At 42.5% G+C, this 18,197-nt stretch overlaps 1 protein-coding gene across 2 annotated transcripts in view; it reads left to right on the top strand.

Annotated features, from left to right (window-relative positions):
- The window catches only part of FRZB (frizzled related protein), a 53,142-nt gene that overhangs the window by 3,907 nt on the left and 31,038 nt on the right, over window positions 1-18,197 (top strand). The window contains exon 2 of one of the 2 annotated variants that reach the window (XM_029605937.1): window positions 751-810. The exons of the other annotated variant lie outside the window; for it this stretch is intronic. Within the exon in view, the coding sequence (XP_029461797.1) occupies window positions 751-810 (60 nt within the window). The remainder of the gene's footprint in view (window positions 1-750; window positions 811-18,197) is intronic. 2 annotated transcript variants of the gene reach the window in all.

Raw genomic sequence — 18,197 nt, 5'->3', positions numbered from 1 at the left:
ATTTATTTTCAGGCCAATTTTCACAGAATGATAACTGTAAATGAGCTGTAGTTATCTTTTTTGCAAACTTTTTTGTTCTGAAATTTTGCATGTGATTTTTCCTCCCTGCTCATTTGCAAGGCTAGACACAATTGTTTGCAAAATTTCCAATACTGCACACCAGAATTCCCTGTTGAATACATAGCCCTAAAGGGGTGCAACATTCTTCACTGAATTTTAGAAATCTGGCAAGGGCTGCTAGGATGATCCAGTTGCCAATCTATTAGATTTTAGGATCCAGACACATGTGATTGTTAAGCAAATCAATGTTCCCCTTTATTTCATTCAATAAAGATACACAAATTCTCTTTGATTATGTAAATGTTCGTGAAAATAAATGGACCCATAGTAGCCTCCATCATGACTAGTTCTTGACCATGCTTGTTTACATATCTGTGCAGTCTGGACATTTTCCCATTCTAATTAGCAGCAAAACCTCAAATCATCACATTCTAAAAATACAAGTTGTATTTATTTCCTATTTTTATTCTAAATTTTATAATAGCTATAATGCATTAAAACATTAACAAAAGGACTTGTTAGTACAAATCTCAGAAGTAACATCATGAAGTTATTTTTTGGGGGGTTACATTCTCTTATTTTCTATTTTTAAGAATTGGTTTCTGATAAACGTATAACAAAACAGTATTATTCACAGCATATGCATTACAATCTAATCGTCAATATTAACATTTCTATATATGTTTTAAGATGCAATGACGGATTTCCCTATGGATTCTAATAATGGAAATTGTAGAGGTACTGGTGGAGGTGAGTATTTTTATATCTATTTATCTAGTAGATCTTTAAACTCCTGTTCTTCAACAAAATAAAATTGATCTTTAACCATGAACAGGGACTGAGTCATGTAAACGTCCATGCAAAACGTTTTTTTTACAGGGCACACTAAAAGTGCAATTAACATCCTATGAGACAATTCTCAGAAACTACTGAGCAACTGAGCACCCAATTTAAGTGGTAAGATTTTATCTGGCTAAATTTAGGAACACTTCAACCACAATCTATCTGACTAGGTTATAGCTGAAAATTTTCCTATTAGTAATTTAGCCAGAATCAATCCTCTTCTCCCCCAACCTCAGAACCCTGATCTCCAAGTTAAGCCCCACCCAGCACTAGCATTGCCCCTCCTTCCCTTACCAGCTCTGAAGTCAAATTCAACACCTGTTCCCCAGTGTAAAGATTTTCTAGTGGATCCCCTACTCCACTCGCCAAGAAGATTCTGGCCTCCTAGGAACCCCCAATCCTCTGGAACCTCGAAGGGTCTTCTGTCTTCACTGGTAGTAGGGACATGACATTTCTTCTGCCAGTGTTGCTGAACTGTGCTGAAATGGCACCCCCTAGTGTCAGTGCATGGTAACACATTTCTACACTGCATAGCTCTATGCATATTTATTTATTTAAGAGTTTTTATATACCGGAGCACGTTTTAGAACATCACCTCGGTTTACAATAGAACATAACGCAGCAAAGAGCTTTACAAGGAACATGTGAACATGGCAAATGGTATAATGCTTAACAACTAAATACAAGGAGAACCTGGAACTACATATTAATTCTAATAACTAGACAATGGTTATAATATGAGCTTGAATACAGAACAATTCTTTAAATGCAATGTTTTAAAATGAAAGATGCTTTGCCCGGGATAGGAGGGGTGAAGGAAGATGGAGAGAACAGCTAAAGAAGTTGAGTAAGGGGGAAAAACTTTGAGGAAGGTTAAGAGCGAATATTAAAGAATTTTTTTTTTTTTGAGGGGAAGTGTCTGCGGGTGATGGATAAGGGGCAGAATTAAGAAGGCGGTCAAGAGAATGCCTGTTTGAAGAGCCAGGTTTGAGGTTCTGCTTGAATTTTCTGGGGCACAATTCCTGGCGGAGACTTGGGGGCATTTTGTTCCTTAGGGCTGGACCAGCAATTGTGATTGAGCGTTCTCTGGTTGAGACAAGTTTAGATAGTTTAGAAGGAGTAGGTAATTTGGCCTGATGCATCGTTCCGGTAGGTCTGTTAGGATTGCAGAATCTGAATTGTTCTGAGAACCATTGCATATTTTGATTGTGTATGGATTTGTATATTATCCTGGAGGAGATTGGAAGTCAGTGAAGGAGTTTGAGAACTGGCGTGATGTGATCGTGACGGTGAGCATTTGTGAGTATGCGGGCGGTGGCATTTTGCAACATCTGCAGGGGTTGTATTGAGTTCTTTGGGAGGCCTAATAGGATGGTGTTACAGTAGTCAAGCTTGGACAGGATCGTGGCTTGTAGTACGGTGCGAAAGTCGTGGGGGTGTAAAAGGGGTTTAAGTCTTTTCAGTGTGTGAAGTTTGAAAAAGCCATCTTTGAGGATGGAGGAGATGAACTTTTTTAGATTGAGGTGGTTGTGAATGTATACGCCGAGGCTGCGGACGTACTGAGAGGAGGAGGCAGTGGGGGATAGTGAGAGTGGTGTTGTGGAGTGGGAGGAGGAGCTGTGGGGTGATAAGAGTTCTGTTTTAGTGGTGTTAAGAGCCAGGAAGTTGTCTGAGAGTAGTGAGTTGATGTCTGTGAGAGCTGATTCCCAAGTTTATACTGAACAATTAACATTTTTTTAGTAGAAGTTAATCTACTTTATATAAGGACTTTTATTCTATATAGATGAGTTAGTGCAGGACTATAGATCATCTTCTTAACAAATTGCTGAATAGATCCTTGACACTCATCTATTGCCCAACACAAGGAATAGTATGATAGAATGAAAGTTTTCTGTGGACATAGGAAAGATATTTAGAATGCTTTGCTTTAGAAGATGTGCATATGTTTGTATCTCATGAGTTATGAATGAACAACCCTTGTTCCACTGTTAGGAAACGATATGTTCATTCATAATTTAAATACATTTAGGTAGATCCTTGTTATATATTTTATTATGCATGTGAAATTTGAGTCACGTAGGTTATCTCCAGTGTGGAAAATACCACAGATTAAAAACTGTTATGATTTTGAAGTTTTATGACCTAGGGATGAGCTATTAACTTTGGGGCAGTTCTGTTGGTATCCAGGGCTCTATGGCAAGTGTCGGCAATGCTGGTGTAATGGCTGAATTCCAATCCAAGTTGTTCCTAATGTCCATAGCCTTTATTACTAAATTGTATATCATTTTGGAGAAGGATGTCCTACAGAACTGTGAAGAATAATGTCTTTTAATTGAGATCTATCTAATCTACCTAGTAAATATAACTTTTTGTTATTTATAGAAAAATACTTAATAGACTGAGGGCTCTCTCTTAAAGCCGTTAAAATACATTCCAACCAGAAGAACAAGAAGATGCTGAGAACTGAAATTTCCAGAGAAAGATCAGAAGCCAAAAGCTACTTTCTGTTTTCTTCTTTTCATGTCCAGAGCTTCATTACTTTACAAAATCCAGGCGGTCGTGTTTTTGAAGTATAAGAGAAACATTGCACTCCTTTCCTAAAATGCTCCTTTTTTTGCACTTGCAGGCCGATGCAATACCGGTGCGCATTAAACGGGTGCTCGTGATTGCGTGCCCGCTCCCTTAACGCACACCTATCCACCTCTCCTGGGTGCCGCGGTAAAAAGGAGGCGCTAGGGAAAATTGTGCGCCCCTAGCGCCTCCTGGGCAGCAGGTGCCCAGGAGAGGTGGCTGTCAGCCGGTTAGGAAAATGGCCGCTTATTAATTGAGCCTCCCTTTTCCTAACCTGACCGCTGGCACACTTTTTTTTTTTTTTTCCGCAACAATATTAAGTCAGTGGAACCGAAAAAAGGAGCAGAAAAGCAGTATTTTCTGTAATTTTCTGGGCTCCTCAAGAATTAACGCCTGCTCCAGGCAGGTGTTAATTTTGGTGGGTTAAAATGTGCACATCGGGCGCATATTTGGGTTTTTGTTTTTTTTTGCATTGGAGAAATAGGTAATAGCACTCATCACATATAAATTCATGTTGATGAGGCTATTACCTACGCGCTTGATTGGATGCATGTTTTGGACGCACTAATCCCTGTTTTGCATGGGGGGTTAGCGCACAGTAATTCATTGGCCTGATAATGTTCTTGAATTGGAGACTACATTTTAGCCGGGGTGCTTTATAAAACTGAGACACTACAGGACAGAAATTAGCTACTATATATATCTGCAGAGATATGCAGATCCTCCGAGCTCCATTCCCAGCTCATGTTTCTGCTCCCTTAGCCTATGGCAGGGATTGTCAACTCTGGTCCTCAAATGCTGCAAGCCAGTTGGGTTATCAAGATATCCACACTGAATATTCACAAAATACATTTGCATGCACTGCTTCCATTGCAGGCAAATGCATCTCATGCAGATTCATGGTGTCTATTCTGAAAACCTGATCAGCTTGTGGCACTCGAGGACTGGAGGTGCCTATCCCTGGCCCAGGAAGTTAACCATTAAAGGTATTGTGAAAGCGGTAACCAAATAGCACTAACAATGACAGCTTGCCCTTTTCACCTACAAGAAACTTCTTTGGTGCCTGGTAGGATGTGGCAGAACAGAAGGATTTTGTTCTTTGACTGGAAAAACTGGATAAGGCAGAAAGGTGGGAAGGGCAAAGTGAAACTAGGCTAAAACAGAGAGTAAAACCCAGAAAGCACATCATGTCATCAATATCTCAGGCCTTGAGTAGCTCTGCTGTAAGTGGCAGTGCCGGAGTGCAGCAATGACCAGTATACGAGTAACTGGCTCTAGGCAGGGCAGGATTGCTGAAATGTAGGGGGTAATCTCAGGAGTATCAGAAGAACAGTTACTCAGATGCCCCCGAATTGGACCTGTAAACTCTTTCAGGAGGGTATCTCCTCCTCCTCCTCCTCTGCTTATTTATGCCTCTGTACTCATCATGGGGAAACACACAGGAGAAAAGCAAAGAAAAGAGCACCAACCTGCAACCAAAATTGCCAAAATATTCCAAACCCACTAGTACCACTTCAACAGTCAAAAAATTCCTCCAGAACTCCACCTAAACTACTCCCAAAACACCCAAGGGCAGAAAGACCACTTAATTAACACACACACACAGCATGCCATTTCTTCCTTTATAATGTTGCTAAAATCCATCCCTTCTTTTCGAGTATGCTACTATAATTCTCATCCAGTCTCTTTTTACATCCTGTAACTTGCTCTTTGCCAGCCTTCTACTGAACCATCTTTCTCCACTGCAATCTATTCAAAGTTAAGCTGCACAACTTAACTTCCTTCAGGGTTGCTATGACCACGTAACCCCTCTTCTCAAGTCACTACATTAACTCCTTGTCTGCTTCTGCATAGAATTCAAGCTTCTTTTCCTAACCTACAAATGTATTCACTCTGCAGCTCCTCATTACCTATCTTCTCCTCTCACCCCCTGCACTCTTCCAGGTGAATTCTGTGTATTGGGCAAGTTGCTCTTATCTGTGCCTTTTTCCATCACCAGTTCCTGATTCTGTGCTTTCCACCTTGCTGTGTCGTATGCCTGGGAAAGAATTCCTGAGTTGGTGCATCATGCTCTCTCTCTGGTTGTATTTAAATCCAGTTTAAAAACTCTCCTTTTTGAAGTTGCTTTTAAATCCTAATCATGTCTATACAATAAATACACTTCCCATAGACTTGTTTGCCATGGGAGCTGTGACTGTCTCTTACATATATTTAGTCAGTGCTGTATATATCTGGTAGCACTTTAGAAATGATAAATTCTAGAAGTAATAATAATAATAGTACTAGGAGAGATCTAAGGAAGATTTTCTTTACAGATAGGATAGTAGATATGATGGAGATAGTGAAGGCAAAAACAACACTAGAATCTAATAAAATATGAGACAAGATTAGGGTGTTGGACTCTGTGGGAGGGTGCGCTAGGGAGCACTCCCGATTCTGGGGAGATGTGTGCCCTTGGACCACGAAGAATTCAAGGCTAGAAGACATGGAAGGTCAGGATTCAAGAAGACATAGACAGATACTGAAGGTGCAGATCTAGCAGGATAAGGGAATAGCTGGACAGCAAGGCTGCATCTCAGATTCTGTCAGTTCAGGGTGGAGAAATTTAAAAACAGGGAGTCCGAGTTGAACAAGAAGCACAGATGAGAGGTCACACCTTGGGGCATAGTTTGGTACTTGGTTCCTAGTTGATCAGGATGGAAGTAGAGAGCACACACACATCATTCTTTGATGGTATCAGTGATGAAAACCAATCTAACATCAAACTGGAGTTTTGAATGTGAAAGTGATACCACTGGAGAATGGATAAACAAACTTGCAAGTTCCCACATGCCCTTGGGTAGGCATGGATACTAGAAATGCCCAGTGGAACTGGGAATCCCAAGAATATTGTCAAGAATGGAGAAATGATCGTAGAGGCATGGATATTCCTTTCGAAGCTAGATTGCATGTGACAGAGATAAACAAGCGGAAGGAACTTCAAGGTTATTGATTCCAGGCATTGGCAAGGCTAGATGGTAAGAGAAGTCCCTTTAACTTGGTCAAGATTATCTGTCTGAAGAGTCTGTATTTTCACATAGATTTCCAATGGTGGTAAAGCTGCTGTCAGGAGGGACTTGGTAATCAAACAATGTCACGGTGATACTTTATTCGAGGTGTTGATTAGTTATAAGGGATCTCCCAGATGACAGCAAGGAAGAGGGTTTCTCAGATTAGAATCAGATGAACTGTTTGAAATAGTAGTTAGGCTCTGGGGACAAGGCTCAAGGATAGCAAAGGGTTCTGGTAGGTAATCAAGAGCACTCCTCCATGGAGATGGATTGTTAAAAATATAACCAAGGCATACTTCCTGATAGAGGCTACTCATTGATGGAAGACACAGTGAAGATGGTGATTACTTTTAATTGCCTTATAGAGCCATCCAGAGGTATCTCGGGGATGATAGAACGGAGATAGTTCCCAGCAGTACAAGGGGTGAAAAAACTCTGGAGAAAACGATTGTAAGAGCTCTCAGGAACTCAAGGACAGCAAAGTAGAATCTCGCTGGTGGCCTTCAAGGAAGACAAGGTCCTTCCAAGTGGATAAACTGAGGCTAAACAGGTTCACCAAATTGGATGGAGAGTGATAACTGCCATCCTTAGCTTGGCAGCTCGGAACATTGATGATGGACATTGAGGACTATTGATGGCAAGGGCAGGATGTAGGACAACTCGCCAAGATGAAAGATCAACAAGACATCTTAGGAACTCGGAATGATGGTAAAGTCAAAGTTCTCTATGCACAGCAAGATGTAGAGCGCAGCTGTAGATTATAAAGTGACTCACCATGTGAAGTCACAGTACAGGTAGGATAGCTAGATGACGTCTCAGAAGACATGGAGTGGAATTCAGGGCTGGAATCACTACTTGCACTAGCAACAACCAGGTCTTGGCTGAAGATGGTCCCAGGCAGGAGCCGGAACAAGGCAAGCAATAACTGAGTTGGAAATGCCGAGATGAAGCCAGGTTTAAGGTGCAAGCACCTCCTGCAGGTTGTATGAACCCAAATACCTGGAGTTGCTGTGGAGTACACTTGGATTGATGATATACTCCCAGAAGCTTGATAATACTTGACGATGAAGTCGGAAGTGGCACTGGATGTGGAAACCTGGGTGCAGGCGCTTCCTGCAGGTTGTTTGGAACCCAGAAAATAGAGCCAACATCACAGTGGGAAGAATGAAGATGGTTCCTGGAACGGTAGCAGGCACCTCTTGCAGGTCAAGAGAGGTTCCAGGACTGGACTAGCTTTAGAGATCCAAATGCAGGAACTTCCTGTAGGTCATGAGATCCAGATGGACTGGACTTGGAGAAGGTCTGGACGCAGGCACCTCTTGCAGGTCGTGGAATCCAGACAACTGAGAAAAAAAAAGCAAACAAGAGGAATGAGAGGGGGAAAATATTTTGGTTAGTAGTAAGATATTGAATGTCCAGGAAACTGGAAACAAACAATCTAGTAACCAGAGCACAAAAAATCTTTTCAGGAGAACTGTAATAAAAAAAAATTCTTGAGAAAATTTTCTGATGAAAAACAGATGCTAGTGCCTCCTGCAGCTGGTTAAAAAACATTTTCCTAGAAAGCTGGCACCTCCAGCAGGACAAAGGATACATACATTTCAGGACACGAAAAGTTCAGAAAAAGTACTTGAATCAGGAACTCTGGAACAAAGCGTGGACCCAACACTGGAACACGCTCACCGGACACATGGCCTTCGCAATCTGTTGGAATCTGTGGGCGGGAGCACTAGGGAGCCCTTCCGATTCCGGGGAGATGTGTGCCCTTGGACCACGACGTGACTGCAGAGAGAAGCTCCGTGGAAGCGCTGCGGCAGGCAAGACGTGTCCAAGCATGGTAGGAGCAGGCTGACCACCACCCTAACTTCTGCTGAACCTGCACGCCCTGGTAGAAACCCAGCAACGCAATGCTGGTCTCTGGGGTAGCCCTCCAGCCACTCGATAGCCCTTTTGGACCTGCCACTGGGTAGCGGCAGATGTGGCAGGAAGGACAGAGGTCGAGGACGGGCGATGGTACTGGAACTTGGAACAAGACGGGACCTCGGCCTTGGACTAGCCTGAAGACTTGAACAAGACGAGGAAGCTCGGAGGCTCAGATGAGTCAAAGACATGTGAAGCTTGGGACTCAGACAAGATGAGGACACTTGGAGATTCAGAGGAGACGAGGACACTTGGTACTTGGAAGCTTAGACGTGATGAAGATGCTTTGTACTTGGAAGTTCAGACGAGACAAGGACATGAGGAAACTTGGAACTTTGACTAGACGAGGACATGAGGGAACTCGGAACTTGGAACTCAAATGAAACAAGGACAAAGGTAGCTTGGAACTCAGACAAGATGAAGAAATGAGGTGGATTGAAACTCAGATGTAAGACACTCAGACGTAGATTGAAGATCAGAGGTGGATTCTAGAGAGTCAGGCGAGGATTCAGATACTCCGATGAGAACTTGGAACTTGGGAAGACTCAGGCGAGGGTAAGGACTCAGGATACTCAAAGACAGGCTCAGGAACTGAGGAATCCGGGCAGTGCTTGATCCTGCCGGAAGAGGGCTCCAGCCACCAGGAAATGGACACCAGATAGATTTGGATTTACTCCCAGGAAAGGTCAGCTGAAGACGAGGACCGGGGAGAGCAAACTGAACCTGGAGCTTGAGGACTAACGGAACTTCAGGATCGGAACCTGACAAAGGACATCAGAAGCGAGACTTGGAACATCGGGGTTGGAATGTAGGACATTGGATATGAATGGACACCGGTATCTCGGGACATCGGTAAATCTATAGCATCTGGACATCAGGGGACTTCTAGAGAGGTGGACCACAGGGATGACTGGAAAATGATGGACAAAGACAGACGAGGACATCTGAAGACAAGGGGATGACAGGATATCCGGAGATAGGGAGACGTCTGGACATGAAGACACAGAGACATGGAGATATCAGGACATCTGAAGACGGGAAGACATCTGGAGACACGGTGACATCGGGACATCTGAAGACAAGAGGACGGGTTCTGATGAGAGACCAGAACATGGAATGAAGACGACGACGGAGGGTCAGTAAGCATGGATGAAGACAGAGGACCAACGAAGAACAGAGTGCCTTGAAGAAGTGAAGAAGGATCATGGAGGACTCCTGGAATGAAGAGCTGGAACTGAAGATCCAGGAGAAGTCCGACTCCATGACCAACTTCTTGTGAAGACTGACTGAAGGCTGAGCCCTTTTGTAGGGCTGAAGAGGAAACGCCTCGATGACATTTATTTATTTATTTATTTATTTCTTTTGTATACCGACATTCGATCGAGATATCACATCGGTTTCCAGGTAACAGGTTGAATAGGGCGAGATCTGCCCTATTTTACATTTAACAAGATAACAATTGATTAAACTATTGAAGTAAAAAACATTGTAACATATGAATACAAATGAATGGGAGTATAATTTGTAGCATCTAACCTATATACAATATATACAGTTTGAATTGGTTACGATTACGATTAGTTCTGGTGGGAATAGGGGGGGAAAAGGAGGGGGTGGTTGTGAGGGGGGTGATATGTGGTAGTGCATGTAAGGGTCAAGTGGGCAGGTTTTCAAGAACAAGAACATCACAAGGAGGAGCGAGGAGGACTGGCCCTTTAAATTCTATGGAGAGGCGCAGCCCCGCACCTAAGGAAGAAGGCAGGACCTCAGACAGCAGCCATGCTGTGAAGAGGAACTGAAACAGGCCTGAGGCATCGGAGGTGGCTCCTGCCGTGAAGAAATAAGACTGAAGATGATGGCGGCTTCCAGGCCACATGAAGAGGAGCTCCGGAGCAGCCTTCAGGCCGCGGAAAAGGATGGGGATGATGGCGGCCTCCTGGCCACATGGAGAAGAGCTTCGGGGTGGCCTCCAGGCCGCTGAAGAGGAAGGCTTCGGTGGCGGCCTCTGGGCCACGAAGAGACGAAGGAGGCGGCGCCCAGACTTCAGGAAAGCGGCGGGATGGGCGGCGGCCTCCAGACCGTGAAGAGGAAGGCGTCTGTGGCCTCCTGCCTGCGGGATGGATGAGGATGTCGGCGGCTCCCTGGCCGCAAGGGAGGGCGCGGAAGCGGCAGTTCCAGGCCGCGACAGCAACAGTGAGCAGCGGCCCACTGTGGAACGGCAGCGATGGCGGAGGAGGTGTCAGCAGCTTCTGGGCCACGAGGAACAGCGTTGGAATGCTGGCAGCAAAAGAGGTGAGAGATTGCTCATGCCAGCATCGTAACATAGGGAATTCTTAGTTATAAGATACTGGGTCAGACCAAGGGTCCATCAAGCCCAGTATCCTGTAAAGTTAAGAGATCAAGACGGGTTTATGCCATTATAATTGAAAGGAAAAAATTGGCAAACTAAATGACTGTCATTATTTGCCATCAGTTTCTGTGTTTTTGTGTAGTGATGTGATGGTTTGGATATTTGTGAGTAGGTTCAAATTGGTAAGAACAGATGAGATACTTGAGAGAAAGCATAAAGAAATAAAGCATGTCACAAATAGTAAGCTAGGCTTTGAATGAGGTCTTCTCACTGTTTCCCCTACTTCTTGACTACTTTTTCTCATTTTGTGTCAATATTGAACAGGATTTAGTGATGCTCCAGCAATATAATTTTATCTTAGTTTTAATTTTTTTTTGTTTTGGATCCTCAAGTTACTCAATGCCATTACTATTGAATGAAGTTTAAGAGCTGGATAAAGTGATTACCTTGCATTACTATGAGTCATGAATAAACCCAAAGTTAATCTTTTGCACTGAAGCTACACACTATGAAATGGATTTTCAAAGGAGTTAAAGCGCGTAAAAGTAGCAATTTTCAAAAGTCTGTTTACGCATGTAAAATTACCTCTTAAGGAGGGAATTTGCAAAGAATTATGTGGGTCTTGCATGTGCAAAAATAGTATACATGCAAATAAGTAGCATGCACATGCATGTAGTATATGCTATTTTATAAACCTCGAAAGTATGGGCGAGCTTGTAGTATGACACGTGAACAGAGAACTATAGGGGTGGTCTAGGGCCGTTCATGGTCAGCGTTCAGAAGTACACATGCAAGTTACACTTTTGGAAGTGGTATACTCACACACATTACTGAACTTGGCCAAATACTTTTACACCTGCTAAGTGACTCATGCAGTTGAAATTGGATTTGTTTTTTGTCTACAGATTTTGGGTGAACTGGTAGGGGTTCAAGGTGAAGTGCTGGTGGATCTAGGTAAACTGTTGAAGGTCTCCATGACCTGGTGGAAGTATTGGTGAACTGGTGATTGCAAGTATGCATGCAAGGAATTCTTTCCAGAAGCAGAGTATGCGCGTACTTTACAATATATCTGCCTCTTTGTTTAATTCTGGGTTATTACATGCAAATGGTTTCAGGTATTACATGGTAAAATATGTGTTTATTTAAAAAAAATGGTTAGAGAAAGTATGTGGGTTCCTGCATTACAAATGTATACACATGCGTTTGGGGCAGAAACGCGTGGTATTTCATAAACCGTGTGGCTCCCATCACGCAGTTTATAAAATACTAGCATAAATCTCCCTGCGCCCACTTACATGTGCAAATGGTGTACTGCAGAGACGTTTGAAAGCTGGGCTGTAAGATCCCAGCTCAGGTTGACCAATTCAAACTTTTCTGCAGATAGCCCCAGCATCCGGCTGTGCAACAGATATATATTAAGCTTGAGCAGGGCCTTTACATCTTTATTTGGGAATACCTTGACTTACATTTCCAGCTTAAATTTGTTGAGCTATTATTTAATTACACTAAATTTGGCCTTTCCAAAGTGAAGCTGAGAGCAGATACCTCTGCCCCTTCTAAAGTGCATCATGGTCCTGATGCATGTGTACCCTAGGATATGGAGACGTGGCCTGTGTAGTGGTTGCAGCAGGGTGGTGGGTGTTAGGTTAGCAATCATGCCCAGCATACTCTCAGTCTGGCACAGGAGCTATTCTGAAGCTTCCCGGATCGCAAGGAGCACTAGGTGTGATAGTCAAGGAATAGATAAAGGACAGATATAGGAAATATAAAAACAGTATTAAAATTCCAAGAAAAAAACAAGCTGATATTTCTTAAATTAGGACATCACTTGATATCCTATGGTTGATTTGAGAGAATTTGTTATTTTCAGCAACCATTTAATTCCTAAAGCCGTTGTTATCAAATCTTTCAATTAGAGAACCTATAATGAACTCTTGGAAGCTATCATACTATTTCAAACCAAGCCTTTTTTTGCATAATTCTTGTTTTATTTTTTCTTCTTTCTGACAAATATATTGATGCTATAAATGTTCACAGGTTGCCTTTTTCAGATTGCTATGTATTAGTTCTGATTTCAATATTTCACTATCAATTAACATCAGGGCTTTCCAAATTTTTAGCCAACATGACCCCATTTTAGCATATGAAAATTCATATGACCCCAGAGGACAACCATAACAAATTAGCAGGGGTGCATTCCCCCTCCAGCAATCATGCCACTTTCACCCTCCAACACTCCAGCTAATCCTCTCTCTCAACCTCCAACCTTTGTAGTTCATCCTTTTAACTTGTCCCCCCTCCAGATGACCTCCTCTTCTCCAACAGACACCCCTCTCAACCTCCGCCCTCAGTTGATCCCCTCTTACATCCCCCAGCAATTCTTACCTCCTTAGTCCACCCCTTCAGCCATTTTTTGTAACCCCTCCCTCTCATCCCATCCCACCATTCCTTCACTGATATCCCTGACCCATCTCTCATCTCCCAGCCTCAGCTCCTCCACTCCATCCTTTCTCTCACATAGAGTTGTGATCATAAGTTTACGAATGTCTGGCAGAATTTGTAAGATGTGTAGCATTTAAAAAAAAAAAAAAAAGGGTGATCAGACACTGTTGTTTTTAATGTGTTTCAAATTAAACTATTATGCATCACTGAGTAGCACAATCATTAAACCAAAGCAATAAACCAAAGCAATAAAATTGGAATCAGTGAATCCAAAGCAATTCGACTTGACCAAGGTGTTCCACAAGGTTCCTCCCTGTCATCTACCCTTTTCAACATCTACCTCCTACCGCTCTGTCACCTCCTATCTGATCTTGATCTACCCCACTATATATATTATATATATATTGTGAAGGCTCACCGTCTGTGAGGCCTCGGGTGCCGCTCCTCTGTCGCGGGTTCCGACCTTCCACCAGTCGCCCTGGTCCCTGAAGTTCGCCGGGCTCACGTAACTCCCGAGGTTGGGGCCTCCGCTGGCCCTGGTTTTGCTGGGCTTCTGGGTTCCTTTCATGCAGGGTTTGGGGGTAAGCAGCCCCCCCAATCCCCAAAGACAACACAGAGAGAGAGCTAATGCCTTCAAAGTAGTTTATAAAGTAACAGCCGGTTGTATTACAGAAAGTCTGCCACCTCCAGCCTTGTCTATACCTAATGGATCAAGGCGTGCAGCAAATGACCCTCCCCCAGCCTAGCCCTCAGCTTCTCTTACAAGCTGTGCTGTTACAGAGTAAGCTTGTACGTTCTCTAATCAGCGCTATTATAACATCAAACACACCAGGCAACTCTAGAGCCCTTCCCCTGTGCTTCCCCTAAGGTAAAGGTTATACGCCACCCTTCTTAGGCTACTCAGTTTCCATATATGAACTGGAGGATTCCTCTCCCCCTGAACCTACCTCCATCTCCTCCTCCCCTGACTCTGAAGAGCCGGGCTTTTGTGGCCAGCTCCACCATGGTGGCATGCCCTCTTCCTCCACTTCCATGGACTCACCGCTGTCTACCTCATTAATCTCTATGTCTGCCACCTGTTCACCTTCAGGCTCTCCTCCCAGGTCTGGTGGGGTTTCAGGGAACCTGGGATTTGTAGGTTTTTTTTCTCTTCCCCTGTGCCCCCTGCTGTCGGGCTCTGGTATTACCGTTGTTCTTATGGTAGCTTGTCAGCTCCTGCCTGTGGCCGGGCTGTGCTACATCACTATATATATATATATATATATATATATATGCAAATGATGTGCAAATACTCATACCTGTAACTGATACCCTTCCTAAAGCCATTAACATCTGGGAATCCACCCTTCTCTCAATCAACAAGCTCCTAACCAATATTCATCTTGCCCTTAACACTGCAAAAACTGAACTTATGCTCATTTCACCACAAAATCACCCCAACACCCTCCCCCTGCACTATTCACTTCCACCCTCAATTTCATTCTCTCAACAGGTACGAGATCTAGGTGTCACCCTAGACAAGCAAATCAACCTATAAAAATTCATTAGTTCAACATACACACCCTAAAAAAACTAAAACCCTTGCTCCATCTGTCTGACTTTCACACGGTACTACAAGCCACGATTTTTTCAAAAATCGATTACTGCAGCTCACTTCTCCTAGATTTACCCAAAAACACCATCCACTCACTTCAAATTTTGCAAAACACTGCTGCCCAGATCCTCACCAGCACGCGCAGAAATGGGCATATTTCTCTTGTCTTAAAGGAATTACACTGGCTCCCAATCGCATCCCGTATCCAATACAAGACCCTCTCTATCATACATAAAGCACTACACAACCCCAATAAGAAATGGTTCAATGATTCCCTACTATTCCAAGCCTCCTCTAGACCGACCAGAAATCAATACCTTGCCACCATACGTACGTATGCTTCCCCCAAACTCACCAACCTTGCAACCTCAAAAGCTCATGCGCTCTCCATAGCCGGACCTGCCTTGGAACGCAATGCCAGCAGATCTACGTCAGGAATCTTGCCCAAAGAAATTTAAGCAGAAATTAAAGACATGGCTGTTCACACAGGCATACACCTAAACCTTCCCATCCCAGCTTCCCCTCTATGGACCCTCCCCCTCCTCTTAAAATGCCTGGAGTCCAGCATCCTCTCGAACCCTACTCTCTTCTCACCAAAAGTGGACTCATCACACACAAAATGGTCTCATCCCCAAACCCACAAATCCACATAATATGTAGTTAAACTATTCCCCTGTTGTCTCTATATCTGACCCGCACAGACTACACTGTACTTAATCTGCATAGTCCCATCTTCCTTTATTCTGTAAATTCTCTATATTTAGTATGTAACTAATAGGTAGTTAATCTGAACCCCTATTATTCCTCTATTTAATCCTACACTCTACACTTAAACTGTATAATTCCAATTACCTTTATTATATAAATTCTCTATACTTAGTATGTATATAATATGGACTCCACACTTAATAATTCCAATTACCTTTATTATGTAAATTCTCTATACCTAGTATGTATATAATATGGACTCGAGATAGATAATCAAACAATATGAAGCAACTACCTCTCCTAGATTAATCACAAACAAAGGAGAGAGGAGACTCAACTCACTCAATATCTAACAAATCCAATGTTGACACACTTGTTATACAACAATTAATTACCCGGCAAATGACAATATCATCAAAGTTATTGCTCTAGTATTGTAATCTGCAGCCTCTCGCCACGCAATGGGCCGCAGACTGTTGTCAGCTTACAGAGCTTCTTTTATTGTAATCATTTACTGTCATTTGTCCACCCACCAATTACCTTTATTCAAAAAACAGTCCTATAACCATATTAATCTTTTTCAATAATTTAAACTTTAACAGAACGAAATGTTCTTTAAATATCAAGTTCAACAAAATTGAATACTTAGCCATAAATTTTTCATCGAGCAGCTAACATGCTTTGCTGTTCAATTTAAACGTCCCAACATGTTTCGACTGAAATATCAGTCTTCTTCAGGGGAATTATGATATCTCGAATCAGGCCAAAATATTCCGTGTACCCTAGAAATTAAAAACCATAAAATTAAAACCACTCAAAGCAGACCGCACAGCCAACATCCTAGTGTAAACTATAATCCATTATTTAAGAGTCAGGAGATATACTCCACTTACCCAGACCAAGTTTGCAGGTCTCACTAGGGATTCAAAAATGGCGCCTCAGCGTCCTAGCTGATCTCTACAACCGTATTCACTCTAAATTTAAGCACATCCCACTAGTTCTTACAACCGGAAATCCGGATCCACTCAACCCAATGAACTCCAATTCCCACAATTCTGCGCTCTTAAAATGCCACGGTTTTTAAAACACTGACCAATCAATGTCTTTATTTAATCCATTTGGATCAACAGTATTGAAATAGTAAATCAATTTTTGCTCTCTTTGAAGGAGGTAACCGTCGAAATCACCTCCGCGGCTTTTTGGCAGAGGTTTTTCTATTACGGCAAATCTTAAGACATCGAACGTATGCAAATGTGAAAGGCAGTGCTGTACTACCGGCGCTTCGACCTTACCGCGTGTAATGGCACTCCTGTGCTCAATCATGCGGGTCTTTAAACAACGTTTGGTTTTGCCGATATATAAACGAGGGCATGGGCACCATAACCCATAAATCACACCCTTAGACTCGCAATTAGTGAGAGATCGAAGCTGAAATTTGCCGTTGGCAAAAAACGGTAGAACACTACCTGAAAAAGATTGAGTGCACACAGTGCAATTCCCACAAGGGAAGTGTCCTTTAATCCCGAAATCTCTGATCTCTCCATCATTCTTTTCGTCTGCGAAGTCTGAGTGTACTATCATGTCTCTCAGGTTTCTCCCTCGCTTAAAGGCAAACCTTGGGAGTTCATTGAACCCATCGTGTAAATGTAGAATGTGCCAAAAAATTTTTATGATATTCTGAACTTTATATACTTGTGAGGAGAACGGCAACACACAAACCAACCTGTTATTATCATGTTGTACATTTTTAGGCAAAAACAGTAAGTCTCTATTGATCCAGCGTGCTCTTTTGTAAGCCCTCCTAACAATCTGAGGTGGGTAACCTCTTTGCTGGAAATTATGGCTCATCACTTGAGCTTTCAATTTGTACTCTCTGATATCTGAGCACAATCTTCTCAATCGCAAAAATTGACCATAAGGTAAATTGTTTCGCAGATGGTGGGGATGACAGCTGTCATACCGTAGCAATGTATTTCTGTCAGTCGGCTTCCGATATATGGAAAATTCAAACCCCACAGGTTGTAGCATAATTAAAATATCCAAATATGCTACTTGACTCTTATTGAAGTTATACGTAAACTTCAAATTGTTATCACAACCTTCCAACCATTCCATAAATCTTGTGAATTCACTAAACTCACCCTCCCATACCACCAGAATATCGTCAATATATCATCTGCCTAAAAATGTACAACATGATAATAACAGGTTGGTTTGTGTGTTGCCGTTCTCCTCACAAGTATATAAAGTTCAGAATATCATAAAAATTTTTTGGCACATTCTACATTTACACGATGGGTTCAATGAACTCCCAAGGTTTGCCTTTAAGCGAGGGAGAAACCTGAGAGACATGATAGTACACTCAGACACACGACGGGTAATTAATTGTTGTATAACAAGTGTGTCAACATTGGATTTGTTAGATATTGAGTGAGTTGAGTCTCCTCTCTCCTTTGTTTGTGTATAATATGGACTCTACACTTAATAGTTCCAATTTCATTAATTCTATAAATTCTTTATATTCAATATGTATTTAATAAGTAGCTAAGCTGAACTTCTGTTCTCCCTATACTTAACCCATATTGTCCGATTTTTATTTCCTGTAAATTTTCTATATATTGTTTGTTTATAATATGCATTTACACTGAATTCCTCATTC

The sequence above is a fragment of the Rhinatrema bivittatum genome, chromosome 6 (assembly GCF_901001135.1).
Source record: "Rhinatrema bivittatum chromosome 6, aRhiBiv1.1, whole genome shotgun sequence".
In the NCBI taxonomy this organism is placed as follows: domain Eukaryota; kingdom Metazoa; phylum Chordata; class Amphibia; order Gymnophiona; family Rhinatrematidae; genus Rhinatrema; species Rhinatrema bivittatum.
This window is presented reverse-complemented; position numbering and strand designations above follow the sequence as displayed.